Source organism: Myxine glutinosa, chromosome 2, assembly GCF_964187855.1.
Source record: "Myxine glutinosa chromosome 2, kmMyxGlut1.1, whole genome shotgun sequence".
Classification (NCBI taxonomy): Eukaryota; Metazoa; Chordata; class Myxini; order Myxiniformes; family Myxinidae; genus Myxine; species Myxine glutinosa.
In genome coordinates, this window is record NC_136262.1 from 39,206,968 (window position 1) to 39,223,025 (window position 16,058).

Here is a 16,058-nt window from a genome sequence, read left to right on the forward strand (position 1 = left end):
TTGAGGATGACAATGCAAAACAGCAAGACTTCCAGGCCAACAAAAGCACGAATTCCGATGGAGCGGCAGCAAAATCTGGAGTACTGTCCACCTATATGTGAAACCATAGCCAGAGCCACTAAAGCATGGCATGTCACGTGCCTTGAATTTTGATTTTTATTATTGGCTCGGGAAGACTCAGTGGTAAACAGCCTGTTTCTGCTAGCGACTGCACTATAGCGAGCCCAAGTCCTCGTACACTGGGAATATTCCGCCATCTGTTTTGACCCACGGTGGGACACTGTGCTGACGGAGACTCTATCCTATTACAAACCCAGAAAATCGATAATGCGGTTTAGAAGGGCGCACAAACCATAGCTGATCTGACCTGTAAATGTAACACCATTGTACATGCCACCGAAATAAAACAATACATCTAATTCAGGCAAATACTACCATTCTGTGGTCTAGGTATAGGTAAATACAAATTAAACAAATCAACATATTATACAATACAACAATGTTAGCAAAATGCAATAATATAAATGTTATATAAAATGGCTAAAACAATAAACAATCTTCAAAAAAAAAATTGTTTAAAATACATTATTGTACTTGAAGCAGAAATGAAAATTGTGTGAAAATTATATAGAATAATTTATGCTACTAATTATTGTGGAATTATTTTCAAATGAGCCATCTATTTAATTACAGCAATGTATACACAACATCACGAATGGCAAAATAAAGAGAATTAAAATTGAGAAAAAGGAAGAGAAGGGATGATGTCGGAGAAACAAAGTAGGGGAGGTGAGTCTGGGAGGAATAGTGACAGAAGGAAAACTAGAACGGCACTCGGTAGAGAGCATACTTCCGCCAGGTGAACAGTTTACGTTTTGTATCCTAGAGTAAACCAGAAAATCACAATACAGAATCACCTTTCATCAAAATCATCCGTCCACAACTTTTTGAGATATCCTGCTTTGTATCGTTTTTGGCCCTATCTCCCAATGGTGAAGAATCCTTAAACAATTATACGAGCCGGATCCGGATCTTCACCAAAATTGAATCGATTCTTCATTGTCACACACACAACCTCTCCACCAAGTTTCGCCCAAATCCCTCGATAACGTTTTGAGATATCCCGCTATGTATCGTTTTTAACCCTATCCCCCAATGGTGAAGAATCACTTAAAAAATAAATAATTCTCATATCCGAATCCATATTCAGATCTTCACCAAAATCGAATCGAATCGTCCTTGTCATACACACAACCTGTCCAAGTTTCGCCCAAATCCGTCCATAACGTTTTGAGATATCCTCCTTGTATCGTTTTTGGCCCAATCTCCCAATGGTGACGAATCACTTAAAAAATTCCACTACTCGGATCCGGATCAAAATCTTCACCAAAATTTAATCGATTCTTCCTTGTCACACAAACAACCTGTCCACCAGGTTTCGTCCAAATCCGTCCATAACCTTTTGAGATATCCTGCTATATGTTGGTTTTAGCCCTATCACTCAATGGTGAAGAATCAATTAAAAAATAAATAATTGTCATATCCGAATTCATATTCAGATCTTCAATAAAATCGAATCGATTCTTCCTTTTCTCACACAACCTGTCCACAAAGTTTTGTCCAAATCCGTCCTCAACTTTTTGAGATATCCTGCTATGTTAAACCGTTAATCTCCCAAACCGATGGTAAAAAGGACCTTTAAATGGCGAGCCTTGTTATCGTTCGCAGTGAATAATGACGGTGCTGGGCGGACGTGACTCGATCACGTGTCTGGTCCCGCACATGTATACTTATGCCGACCATTATTCGCAATATGGTGAATGCGGACTGACAACACAGGTTAACCCTGGGCGCCATTATTGCCGGCCTTGCACAATGTCCCGCCACCATCCAAATTTCCTCAATGAAGTTTCAGGCCATTTTCAGACATGATGGGTAAAAAACAATTGAAAAATTTTGCGAGACAACAATAATGTATGCAAATGTGATTGAGGGAGAGTTTGAACTGAGAGCGGGCTGAGACTGAGAGGAGAGCCTCGATTGGCTGTGAGCGTGCATGTGTGAAGTGCACCGATTGCCTAAATTAATGTAAACAGTAGTGGCCGCTCTCAGGAAGTTGTGAGTGCTCGTGTTGTGACTTGCGTTTGGACCCGTGGATTTTGAGTTCCTTTATATTAAGGATTTTTGTAATTTATTTTTTCAATTTCCAGTGAAAATATAAGTTTAATTTGCAACAGCGTTATAACGAAACAGCGTTAAAAGGGGTATCGCTAACCAGGGTATTACTATATATGTATGTATGTATGTATATATATATATATATACAGACTTGGCATTTAATATGGATTATCTTTTTTTCTTGACTTAGGTTTACTTTCTGAACTCAGTATATCAATCTGGTGAGTTTCTTTTACGCTTCGGTGATTTCTTTGTTAAAAGAACCATGTCACTGATTGTCTGTCACAGCAAGAAGTCAATAACAGGATTATATCACAGGTGGCGTGACAAAATGTACGGACAGGTACATTTGACAATTGGCTTCACAATCAGGTATATAAGGGTTGTTGCTTTCTGTATTAGTGGAAAACAACTGCTGCACGTCGCCAAAAGTTATTGCCGCTTCCTCTGGAGATGGTCCGTCAACTCGACAATGCTGTTTGTCATGGAGTGGTGGCTTTACGAAATTCCGGCATGAAACAGCGTGCTATTGCTCAGCAGTATGGCATCACTCAAGGTCAGGTGTCAAAGATCCTGAAACGAAATGCTCAAAGGGGTGTCCCTACTCCAATACCGAGGCCAGGACGTCCCCGCAGAACCACAAGGAGAGATGATCGCCAGCTGCACCGGTTAGTCTGCAATGGCCATACCAAGTCAGCTAATCGGCTTAGGGCTGAGTGGCAGCAACTGACAAATGTGCCTGTATCCAGAAGGCTCGTCAACCAACAACTGGTTCAAGCAGGCTATTGTGCTAGGCGTCCCCTGAGAAAGCCACGTCTGACCAGACAACACAGCCAGCGCCGATTGCAGTGGGCCAGAGAGCACCGTCAATGGCTGCCAGGACACTGGAATCACGTGATCTTCAGTGACGAGTCTAGATTTCTGGTCTATCGTCAAGATGGCCGCATCCGAGTGCGCAGACAAGTGCATGAAGCCTACAACGAAGATTGTATAGTGCCAAGAGTCCAAGCTGGAGGTGGTGGGGTGACCGTTTAGGCTGCTTTTCATGCAGGGGGAAAAACTGACCTGGTTGTTCTGAATGGAAACCTGAACCAGTTCAAGTACAGGGCCATTCTGGAAGAAACATTGCTTCCATTTGCTCGTGCAGCCTTTCGAGGAAACTTTGTCTTCCAAGATGACAATGCACGGCCCATCATGCTCGCATGATCCAACACTTTCTTGCTGACCATGGTGTGGAGCATATGGAGTGGCCTGCCATGTCCCCGGATATGAATCCGATAGAGAACTTGTGGGCAGAATTAACGTGTCAAATCGACAACTTGGACCAGCAGCCAACCTCTGTGCATGAATTGCAGCAGACTATTGTCACTGCATGGCAAGCGATTCCTGTCCAAACCTTGGCAAATCTCATGAACAGCATGCCTCAACGTGCACGTGCTCTCCTGAATGCTCGTGGGGGTTACACGAAGTACTGAACTGTAATTTTACTGTCCGTAATCCCAGTCATAATTTAACTTTTGTTTTTGTTTTTATGTGCAAACTTTTGTGCAAACATGTGCAAACAAAAACAAACGTTTGTTTTTGTTTAAAAAAAAAAATTGGCTAATGTGCAAAATAAAAAAATACTTCTGGAAAATGTACAGAAGTTTAACACATTACTGTCCGTGAATTGAGTTCGATATCAGTTTACATCACTTTCAAGGATCAATTTATTTGCTTCGAAATGTCAAATGTGGTTTTTGTTTCTTTTAAAGGTCACATTAACAAAATCTGGAATAATTTCAACATAATTCCAATGAACTTTTGGTTCTAAGTCATCTTGAAAAGTAAGTTCACCCCCACAAAAAATATATTCCATATTAAATGCCAAGTCTGTATATATATATACATTTATATATATATATATAAATTGTCACGCAATTGTCCTTCGGTTAAGACCGGGAATAGCGGATGGCAAAAACGAGCTTTAATGGAGGCGTTTCCCAATTGATGGCGGACCAATACATGAGCAAGGATGAACTATGCCGACTTACCTTCGCCTGAAATCAATAAATAAACCAAAAACGGAATTTATAATGTACAAAAGGAATATTTATTATGGACCCGAGAACAATGGACATGACGGTAAAGAAATAATGTTCCTAAATCGGGATCCCGCACACAGACTTCATATACAGGACGAATGGAAAGAGTAATAAAATTAACGGTTCGTCATGTTGTGTTCTGTGGTGCGTCTTATCTGTGTCTGGCAGTGTAGCGTCGGGTCGAACAGGCACCGTCTGACGCGGCTCTCGTCAGCGCGAACCGCTCGGTCCGGTCTGCTGGCGTTCCACCACCCCCCCCCCCCCCCCCCCGTTCACGAGGTCTCTCGCGCCAAGCGATCGAGCGTGCAGTGGCCTCCCGGCTGCTGCTGCTCGCGCGCTCGCCGTTCGCACGTGAGCTCGCAGTTCCAATGTCTTTCCACCTTCTTTCGAAGCGAACTCCAACCGGGAATGAAGGTAAGGACAGAATGGAGGTCCAAGCGGGAAGGCAGCCAACATGAAGGGACAGACAAGGGAAGGCAAGAGGCAAAGGGAAGAGGTCCGGGCAGGAAGGAACCAGGAACGAGAAAGGCCAAATGTCAGCTTGCAAGTGGCTTTTTCGATCGTCTTCTGACGTTACTCTCTATCTCCCCCAACCAGTGCGTCGTTTCTTGGTGGTCTTTCGTGCCTCACGACGTCACCGGCGCTTGTCCTTCAATCACCGGCCTGCTTCGAGGTAGTGGTTTTGCGCCTTCCACACTGATTAGCCGTGATCTCATCGACTGGTGGCCAATCAGTATGTCGCTCCTTTACCTTCCTTACCCCCAATCACGGGGAAGCTTTTTGTCCCTTCCCCGACCAATCACACGTCCTCCTGGGCGTGGCTATTGCTTGCCTTGCACAATGTTTGTCTTTCCGGTTTGTTTTATCGTCAGTCATTGTAAGGGGGGGGATTTAATTAATGTGTGTGCACTAAGAGCCTATCTAAGTGTCTATAAGAGTGCGTTGCCAGACGGGACAAAGGGTAGATCACATGTTTCACAAACAATGGAGTTAGCATATTCCCTACAACTACTTATCACCGGATCATCCTGGTATGATCACAGGTATACAGTATATATACATATATATATATAATATATATATATATATTATATATATATATATATATATATATATATATATATATATATATATATATATATATATATATATATATATATATATATATACACACAGAGGAGCTGAGCTGTTGTTGCTCCTAGACATTTCCACTTCACAATAACAGCACTTACAGTTGACTGGGGCAGCTCTAACAGGGCAGAAATTGAACAAACTGACTTGTTGGAAAGGTGGCATCCGATGACGGTGCCATGTTGAAAGTTACTGAGCTCTTCAGTACGGCCCATTCTACTGCCAATGTTTGTCTATGGAGATTGCATGGCTGCGTGCTTGATTTTATATACCTGTCTGTGTGGCTGATGGGTGTGGCTGAAACAGCCAAATCCACTAATTAGAAGAGGTGTCCACATACTTTTGGCCATGTAGTGTATGATATATATTTATATATATATGTTACGTTTGGAAGGGGGTAGGCAGTGATTACTTTCGTTCAGGTAGATTTGCATAAATTAGCATGCTCCGATTGTCGTGAAGAAGAAGAAGAACTAACATGTAATAAGTAGGGATCCGGTAGGTCGTGTGTTCGGATGAAGTGTTACGTGTGGCCATACGAAGGGTGGCTCTTGTGTAATTAGCTCAGGGATTATGGGTAAAATATCCCTTGTACATCGTTACCTCTGTAATCTATCCCTTTGTCTCTTTTGGCACCGCACCAATGGACACGTAGAGCTAGAATCGCGCATTTAATGGCACTAATTAATAATAAAACCTACCTGGAGCCAGTGCATTGAGCCCTACCGCTGACAACTCCAACTTGGGAGGCGCACAGAGCAGGCAGGTCCGTGGGGTCATGCCCCCAAGAGCAGTGACTGGTTAGAGGGAGTGCGAGGCGCTCAGGGATTGGTGGAAGGTTGACGTCAACGAGAACGTTCTGGAGCGGGCGAGTTGGCACGGACTGGTTAGATAAGGAAGGACAAATGACGTCAGAGCCTGGGTGAAAAAACAATGCGCTAGCGGACATGTCTCCTCTCTTCGCTTCGCTCTCTCTTCACCCTCTTTGCTTCTTTTTGCTCTCTGCGTCTGGTCTGGATCGCGGTAAGATTCAAAATTCAAGATTCAATACTTTATTACCACATCGACTTGACAGTTGTTAGGAATTTGAGGTAGTGTGCTCTTAAAGACAAAATAAACATACATTAATGGGGCATGGAAAATCCCCAAACATTCAGTGGTCGTTGTATATATACTATAAAGTGCAAAAAAAATGTATATATATATATATATTTTTTTTTTAATGGAAATCGGCATTTGTTTCTCTCGTTCTGGACAATAAAGCGAACGATCGTGTTTGGACCACGGGCTCAAGGAAGCGATCGGACCGGCCATGTTAGGAGACACCACTGGTGGAGGTACAGAGGAAAATGGCAGGGCTGTGGACCGAGGGCTGCAGCTTCCCACCGGGGACAACGGGGACAGGCCCAGCTGGAGGAGTGAGCTGCACTGCCCATTCGATTCGTGTGGAAGGCCTGTTGCGCGCCAGCGGGGGCAGCCTAGTGAGCGAGGGCGTGCGGAGGCCCAGCAGCGTGGCAGCGAGCGGTTCCTGCCAAGGACCGAGCGTTTCCGCCAACGCGCCGGGCGACCTTGACGACCCCTGATGAGACCACACCAGTGATCAGAGTTAAGTGCACCCACACACACATTATTTTCAGTTACCTTTCCCTGTGTCCGTGTTTCAAGTCTGATTGTGGGGAAGTCCCGATTTCGGAAATTATTTGATCGTTCGTTTCTTTGTTACCGGCATTTCTTTTAATAAAACCTGTTTCTTTTTGTACATTTTAAATCTGTTTCGTGCGAGTTATTTTCTGCGGGGTTTGGAGACTGCCGGTGGGAACCGTGCAGGTAAGTGCTCTTCAGCATACTCCTCCTCCTCCTCCTCCTCCCCTTGCTCCTCCCCTCCCCCTGTGTTTCTATGAAGGCCTACCATGAGTCGTGAGCGATTGTTGTGGGTTGCACATTTTGCTTGACACTCACCTGCTCAATGTATCCCAGGCCACACAAAATGAGTTGGTACCCTGAAAAATATGGAAATCCGCTTAACTTTCCTGCACATTATTATCACTGTAATTACAACAACTACAGCAACAACAACAGACTGTTGGACGACTATAAATATAGAACTCATTACATATTGTAGTAATCAACACAATCACAATGATATCGCAAGCATAATCGTAATTTGATATCCATAGTGAATCCCAAAAATAATTTAATTGTCATTCAGAATCATTTAAAATAACTAAATGGTAATTTATAAGCAGATTATTAGCTTGCTTTCTTCCTCATCACCTTAATAAAAACAGTGAAAGACATACATTGGATGTATGTGCGAAGTCAATCTCCAGGAGTGAATCCTTCATCTTCGGCTCTGGTCTTATTGACACCGTTATTATCCGAGAGTTAATTATTGTTTCATTCCTGTGAGACAAAAAAAACAGGACAAAACAATGAGACTTGCCACGCAGATCGATTAGGCAAAGCATTGACATCCAAAGGATCATTTTGGAGGGAAGTAGCTGCTATTATAAGAAGTCCATACCTTGGTTTTGCAAGAAAAAAATCAAGGTTCTTGTACATAACAATCCCGAGCATGTGAACAAGAGGTTGTCCTGTGGCACACCAAGGAAAGACTTGTATTTGGAAACATTTGCAGACAAGTTAAACAATGATTTTATCAATTCAAAGTCAATAAGACTGTCTTTTTTTTGTTTTTTTTGTGTACAAGATCGAGGCTCGTGAAAGAGCTAACATTTATCACACAAAAAAAATCAAACAGACATAAAACATTTAATAAGGGGAGCGATAGACAAGATGGAGAGAGAGGGGGAAGCACACAAACACAATATTTGAGAGCAGGTACAAAGGGAGATCTATGGGAGGGAGAGGGCTTGGGGGGAGGATGCGTGGGAAGGGGTGGTTGGGGGGGGGGGGGGAAGTATAAAACACATGGACACTGCAAGGACTTCCAGGAAAGAAGTTGGTATTTCAAAAAAGTCGAGGGTGAATTATCAGGGGTAGAAAAGATCAACCTTTTGGATGAGGGTGCTTATAAGAGGAGATGGTGGTGAACAGCTGTTTTATAAACCTAGAGGGAGGAGTGGGATTGAAGAGAGTGAGGGAGTTTGTTCCAGAGGTGGGAGAAAGGGGAATGAAAGAGTGAAGGTGAGCAGAGAGTCTTGATTTTGGCAGTTCAACCATAAGAGGGTTGCTGGCGGATCTTGTGTGACCTGAAGGAATATTTGGGGGACAGAGCACAGAGAGAGCTGGGGGAGCAAGGACAGAGAGGAGTTGTTAGAAGACAGAAAGATCACCAACCTGCCTGCGGTGAGTGAGTGAAAGGCCCTCAGAGTTAGCTTAATCGCGGGAGGTTCCAATGATTCTGAAAGCTTTGGTTTCAACAGCGTGAAACCGAGCAAGGTGTGAGGCAGGAGTACCGACCAAGAGGGGAGAACAGTATTCCATTGAGCTGCGGATGAAAGCCTTGTATGTGGTGAGGAGCTCAGGTGTGCCAAGGATGGACTTCGCACGACAGAGGATGCCCAGTCGGCGACTGGCTTTGGAGGCCAGCTTGGAAATGTGGTTTTCCCAGGAAAGATCATGGCAGATAGTGAGACCCTAAAGCTTGAGTTACAGAACTTCTTGGAGAGGATTGTTGAGAAAGTAGATGGGAGGATTGTCCAGTCAGTCCTTTCGGAGAGACATAGAAAGAGTGTGAGATTTGTCAGGATTGAAAGAGATGTTCCACTTGTTTGACCAGTCTGTGATTTTGGCCAGGTCTGCAGAGAGTGAGGAGGCTGCAGACTGCCGATCTGAGGGATGAGGAATGGAGCAGCAGAGAGTGGAGTCATCAGCAAAGAGATAGAGAGGATTTTCCAGAGAGTCGGAGAGATCATTGATGAAGACCAGAGAAGCACAGGGCCCAGAACACTGCCTTGGGGAACTCCAGCCTGAACAGGTAGGGGAGATGAGAGAAATGCATTCAGGACCACACATTGACTACGACCAGAGAGGAAGTCTGCAAGCCCTGCGTGGACATTTCCAGGAATAGCATAAGAGTAGTGTTTGGTGAGCAGAGCAGGGTGCCAGACCGTATCGAAGGCTCGTGATATGTCAAGGGAGACAGCTCTGATTTCCTGTTTGGCATCGAGGACCTCCATCCATTGTTGAGACAGCAGAAGCAACATGTCCAGAGTAGAATGACCTCGTCTGAATCCAAATTGATGATCAGAGATCAAGCCATTGGAGAAGAGGAAGGATTTGATATCCGAAGCAATTATGGATTCCATGACTTTGCTGATAATTGGGAGCAGGCTGATTGGTCTGTAGTTGCTAGGATATTTTTTTGCACCTTTTTTGTGTAAAGTGGTAATGTTTGCTGATTTCCAAGATGATGGCAGATGACCTTGAGCAAAAGAGAGGGTGAAGAGAACATAGAGATGGTGAGATAGAGCGGCAGAGCAGGATTTTAGGACCCGTTGGGCTGATGCCGTCTGGTCCAGTTGCAGAATCTGGGTCGAGGTTTGACAAAAAACTTCTCCACCTCATCAGGAGAGAAGGACACAGAGTCCAGGAGCAGTTGGGTTTGACTGGATAAGGTGTGTACAGAGAGAGATGGGTTTGGGACACAAGATTTTGAGGCAAACACAGAGTTGAGGCATTCGGCTTTGTCATGTGTGGTGTCAACTGTGTAGCCATTTGAGGTAAGGGAGGGGATTGAGGGGGATCAAACACCAGAAACAGATTTGACCAGACACCACCAGGATTTGGAGGAAGGAGACAGGTTTGAGAGTTCATTCTTGAGTGTGTAGATATAGTGCTTCCTGGCTCTCATGAGGGTAGACACTAGACACACATATGCTCCAAGCTTGGTGGAAGGAACTGAGATTGCCTTCAGTTGTATTAGCCTTCCAAGAGGCAAAGGCAAGTTGTTTCTGTCCAACTGACATTTCCACCGTTAGCCCTTCGTTGGAGCAAAAATGTCAGATGTTTAAAGCATGAAAATTTCAAAAACAGCAAAAGAAGGTTGAAGTTTTGAGCATTCGCCCTTCATCATATCAATAGAGGTCTTATGTTTCGAGCATTCACTCTTCATCAGACCAATAGAGGTCTTATGTTTCGAGCATTCACTCCTCATCAGAGCAATAGAGGTCTTATGTTTCGAACATTCACACTTCATCAGATCAATAGAGGTCTTATGTTTCAAGCATTCACACTTCATCAGAACAAATGAGGGCTGATGTTTTCAGCATTTTTCCTTCATCAAAACAAACGAGGTGCTCTTTTACTTTGGCAATGGACTAACGCACAAAATAAATGTTTCCTTAATTACAATGATAATAATTAACTAGCAGAGACACGTGGAAATTCCATGTGTAAAATATGACTTCAATTACCCTGCTCCCCTACCCTAAAGGTATGAAGCGAGAGAGAGAGAGAGAGAGAGAGAGAGAGAGAGAGAGAGAGAGAGAGAGAGAGAGAGAGAGAGAGAGAGAGAGAGAGAGAGAGACAGAGACAAAGACAGAGGCAGAGACAGAGACAGACCTTGAAACGCCCTCCCCATCTGTTACGGTCGCTCTGTCCAACTCACAATCCCGCGAGATATGCGGAAAAGATATGTGACCATGTGTAGGTCATGGCCCAACATGGTCGCTCTGTCCAACTCACAATCCCACGAGATATGCGGAAAAGATAGGTGACCATGTGTAGGTCATGGCCCATCATGGTCGCTCTGTCCAACTCACAATCCCATGACATATGCGGAAAAGATGTGACCATGAGTAGGTCATGGCCCATCATGGTCGCTCTGTCCAACTCACAATCCCGTGAGATATGCGGAAAAGATATGTGACATGTGTAGGTCATGGCCCATCATGGTCGCCTGTCAAACTCACAATCCCTTGAGATATGCCGAAAATATATATTACCATGAATAGGTCATGGCTAGAGTCCCTGTATAGAGAGAGTTGCGACATGAAGAGTCCGAAAAAAATTGGTCACGTGGTCTGTGGACGCCATGTTGTTTCCTGTCCGATCTTCGCGTGTTTCTGGCCTTGCATTGAATACATACGAGGAACGCTCTATTTTATTGTCTGGCTTTGTTTGTTGTCTTTAATAATACTTAATAATGTGAGGATTGTCTTTAATACTCACACTCATTCTAATGACGCCAAATACTTAAGATCACACGCTGATAAGACTCTCCTTGTCTGTAATAGAACTCATCTGCCATACGGGGACAAAGCCTTTTGCAACTCAGTACCTATAACTATTCTGACCTCACACAACATAAAAACTTTCAAATCAAAACTCAAAACACATTTATTTCCAAAGTAACTTAATTGTATTTTTTGAAAAGTAGCTTTAAGTCGTATTCTTCTAAGATTGTGTAATGTAAGTTGTAGTCTTCAAGATATGTTGTGAAGCGCTTTGTTCATTTCATGCTAAGGCGCTATATAAATACTGTTATTATTGTTATTATTATTCTAGCGGCCTAGCGGCTAGGGTGCCAGCTTGGGATCCGAGGATCCTGGGTTCGAATCCCGGTCGATCGCTGAATTAACACCAGGGGGGTTGACTCAGCCTGTCATGACCTTCCGAGGTCGGCTAATTGAGTACCAGTTCACTGGTAATTCCCTGTTTGTCGTAAAGGCGACAAACAGGGTTGGTGGCAGGAAGGGCATCCGGCCGTAAAACATTGCTTCAAAAAGGGGACCAACAAAAACAACAACAACCATGGTGCCCGAAAAAGGCCAACCCCCGCTTTGCGGGGAAAAATGGCCTCTAAAGGTGGTTTTTTTAATATTGTTATTATTATGTACATGTATGTAATTTGGAATAGTTTAGATGTACACCATACAACTAATTGTACATTGCTATGAAAATCGGGTATGTTTTACATGCATACTCTTCCATTGCAAGTCTGGATTACAATTTCTGGGCCTCTTATATAATTACAATTTAATTGTGCATATGTATTTCTCCCGGTGCGCCTACATGAAAAGTTAAATTATTTTTTAATTTTCATATTTAAAATCAACATTTCTGTCATTTGTCAAGATGGTTTTAAGGCAATCTTGTTATAATAATAGGAATTCATATAGCGTAAATTGCAGGAGCCTCTAAGCGCTTAGAAAAGAGAAGAAAGCCAACGAGATGAATATACAAATACAAATTATACAAGAAGAAAACCTAAGATATAAACAAATGTAGGCATTTTCAAGTAAATGAGTCTTTAACAGAGATTTGAAAATGTTCACATTGTCGGCTTTGTGTGCATGCATGCTAGTCAAAGAAGTAAGATGCAAGAGAGCAATGTAATCCAGAAAATGATAGGCACTTCCTGTCCCTTCTTTCCCTTTTATTCCTTTTCTCCCTCTCCTCCCTCTCCTCCCTCTCCTCCCCACATAAAACTACATTTCTGAACAAAGATTATTGCAATAAACAAAATCCGATTCTTATCTTGCACAAAGAGAAAATCATATCAAAAGCGAGGGACACGATGCACATCACAAATTACACAATGTCGGCACTCAAATTTTGTACTAGGTTACACACAATGTATACACACTAGCCAGGCAGTGCACTAGTGCGTGGCGCAAACAATGGAAACAAAATGGCTTCTAATTCCGGGTTGTCGTAACTCTATACAGGGACTCTAGTCATGGCCAATCATGGTTGCCTGTTCGACTAACAATCCCGCGACATATGTGGAAAAGACATGTGACAATAAACGACCCGAAACCAATTATCCTCTGCCCGATATACACATATATATATTATATATACATATACACATACATACATACATACATACATACATATATATATATATATATATATATATATATAGTTATGTCGGTGGGTAGGATATATTTATATATATATATATATATATATATATATATATATATATATATATATATATATATATATATATATAGATTTAGGTAGATCTGCATAGGTAGGTGCTTCGTCTGTCGAGTTAGAACAATCTAGATGTAATAAGTTCTGTTAGCCCGGTTTGTCGGATCAAGTGTGTACCTGTGACCATACGAGGATGATCCGGTGATAGGTAGACTCGGGACTAAACTAATTCCCCTGTGTGTCAGACCTGGCGATCATTCCTTTGTCGCATATGGCAGCACATCACACACATTAGCTCAGCCCAATAGCGTACCACATTAATTAATTCCCCCGCTGCCATAAGACTTAAAGGAAGAACAGGCAGGAAGCCAGTTCGGGGCACCGCCGATGGGGCCGCAGTCAGCCACATCACCAGCCGCCATAGCAGGCAAACATCGTGCAAGGCAGGCTGAGGCCATGCCTACTTCATGCGTGATTGGTCAAAAGGGTTTTGATGGGAAGATCGCACCATAGGGAAGGCTAGAAGCGACGCGCTGGTTGGAGGAGGAAGCCCTAGTGACGTGAGAGGACATCTGATAAAAGAGAGCGAAGATCGACATTTTTTTCTTCTTTGCCTCTTCAAGCATCTAGGAACCATAATTGCTTCAACCTTGGAAAACCATTGATGAGTTGATACGACAGTGACTTGGCACACAATCAAGTGTGATGAGCAAGACACAGATGAAAGTCAGGTGATGCCTTCTCAAAGTGTGACTTTTCTGCACGATAAATATGGCTACATTCATCGAGTGGAAGTTCCATATTTTCACCCGTACAGTGAAGACTCATCACTTTGTGGTTGTCATATCTGAACATCAAACAAGGAAAACATTGGTGGTGTCCTGAAATATTTGGGTACCCATCCCGAAGATTTCTCCAGACATGGCATCAAGACAAGGTTTCCTGCACTCTGATTTTCCAGCATATAAAGTCCACTGCCTGGAACTACCCTTGTGAATCAGTCGCTGACGGAACAAACGTTGATCTGATAGGAAGTCTTATATTTCACGAAAGAGTGTTCCGAAGAAGTTGTGATGTCAAAGGGCAAAATAAGTAACACGTTAATGCATTATTTTGCCTTTCTTCTGTTTAAACTCATATTTGTTACAATTCCGTATTATTTTTCAATCCCTATGGGAAATCTCAACATATTCACTCCATAGTGTGGTAATCAGTGGTGCATAAACAGAAAGCAGTGGAACAATTTTGCTGTAATTATCTCAAAATGACTGTCTGTTCAACCATTAAGCAATGCATTAGAGCGTATCACCTGTAATACTGGATGTCTCTGATCGTACTGATGGAAGATGAAATACCTTTAGAAATAGAGAGAATATTATTTTATGGTGTAAATTAAACCAAAAGGTGAGCTTTAACCTCACTATGAAATGTTCTTTCTACAAATTTGAAAATGATAATTTGCCGAACAGATCATAATGGTAAAAGGGATGGAGGGAGCGAGAGTATTGGAGATGCAATCGAAGAAATGAGATAGGTAATCAATTATTTAGTAAAATCAAACGGATCAAGTATTGGGAGAAATAACATGTTTGGTGTAAACCTGTTTACTGTAACATGGTCTGGACTCGGTGGCATAATGGTTGGAGCGCTAGGAGATCGGTGGTTCGTTCGAACCCCGGCCGAGTCATACCAAAGACTTTCAAAATGGGACATGCTGCTTCCTTGCTTGATGCTCAGCGTTTAAAAGCATAAAGCATGGACAAACAACCATAAGTTGTCAATACTAGCACAGGTTTTGATTTCCCTAATGGCCTCCTTCTGTATTGAAATTCCTTGTAAGTTGAAAGGGAATATATATATATATATATATATATATATATATATATATATATATATATATATATATATATATATATATAATCTAACTAGCAGTCATCCATTGAAAAATCAACGGGCCTAGATGCTTTGAATAAGGTAATTCGAAATTTGAGAGCTATTCACGATAAAATAATTGAAATAATTAAATTGGGAAATTATGATACAGAGAATAGAACTCGTTAAAAAAAAAACACTCCCTTGCTGCTCCCTTGTGAAAAATTCAAATGATGTGGGGAAATTTCTGAAAGCAAAGGTTTGGGGAGTATAGAGAGAGGGAGAAGTTCGGGAGCTGAAGAAACAATGTGCAGAGGGAAAGGTGTCTGGAGGTGGACGGTTGGTATGGAAAGAACTTTGAAGATCTTCCGTCAGACGATAGGCCCAAAACATGCCTAAACCCGTTTCCCAGCTGAGCTTTCATAATATCACCCTTACTACCGAGAAGTACTTCGGAGGTAAAATGAGCATGGATTGGAAATCTTCCCTGGTAGAATGGAACGAGGCTGTCGAGGTTACCAGCTCTGCCCATTGTGACATCTGCTCACTGAATATATACACTGAATTCCTGTTTCTACCAAGACACACTCCAATTTTTTAAAACTAATTTCAGGTGAGACATCTTTGAACCCCCGTCATTGACGGGTACCTTTGCTAATGTATATATGTATGTGTGTGTGTGTGTGTGTGTATATATATATATACATATATATATATATATATATATATATATGTATATATATATATATATATGTATATATATATATATATATATATATATATATATATATTTGCGGATCCTGGGTTCGTCGATGTACTAAGGGGGGTTTATGCCCTGCTCCCCCTCAAACTCCGGGTCCACTGAGGCCGCCGTCCACGACTAAGTTCGTGGTTGACGGATTGCTAAGCAATTCTGATCGCCAATTTCCCAGTCACGCGTCGAAG

General features: G+C 42.5%; 1 protein-coding gene across 1 annotated transcript in view; it reads right to left on the bottom strand.

The window, feature by feature from the left end:
• LOC137422393 (adhesion G protein-coupled receptor B3) overlaps nt 1–16,058 on the bottom strand; it is a 209,035-nt gene that overhangs the window by 49,782 nt on the left and 143,195 nt on the right. Inside the window, exons 12-14 of the mRNA XM_078773200.1 lie at nt 7,918–7,987; nt 7,694–7,796; nt 7,353–7,393 (exon numbers count right to left, since the gene is read on the bottom strand). Coding sequence (XP_078629326.1) covers nt 7,353–7,393; nt 7,694–7,796; nt 7,918–7,987 — 214 coding nt within the window. The remainder of the gene's footprint in view (nt 1–7,352; nt 7,394–7,693; nt 7,797–7,917; nt 7,988–16,058) is intronic.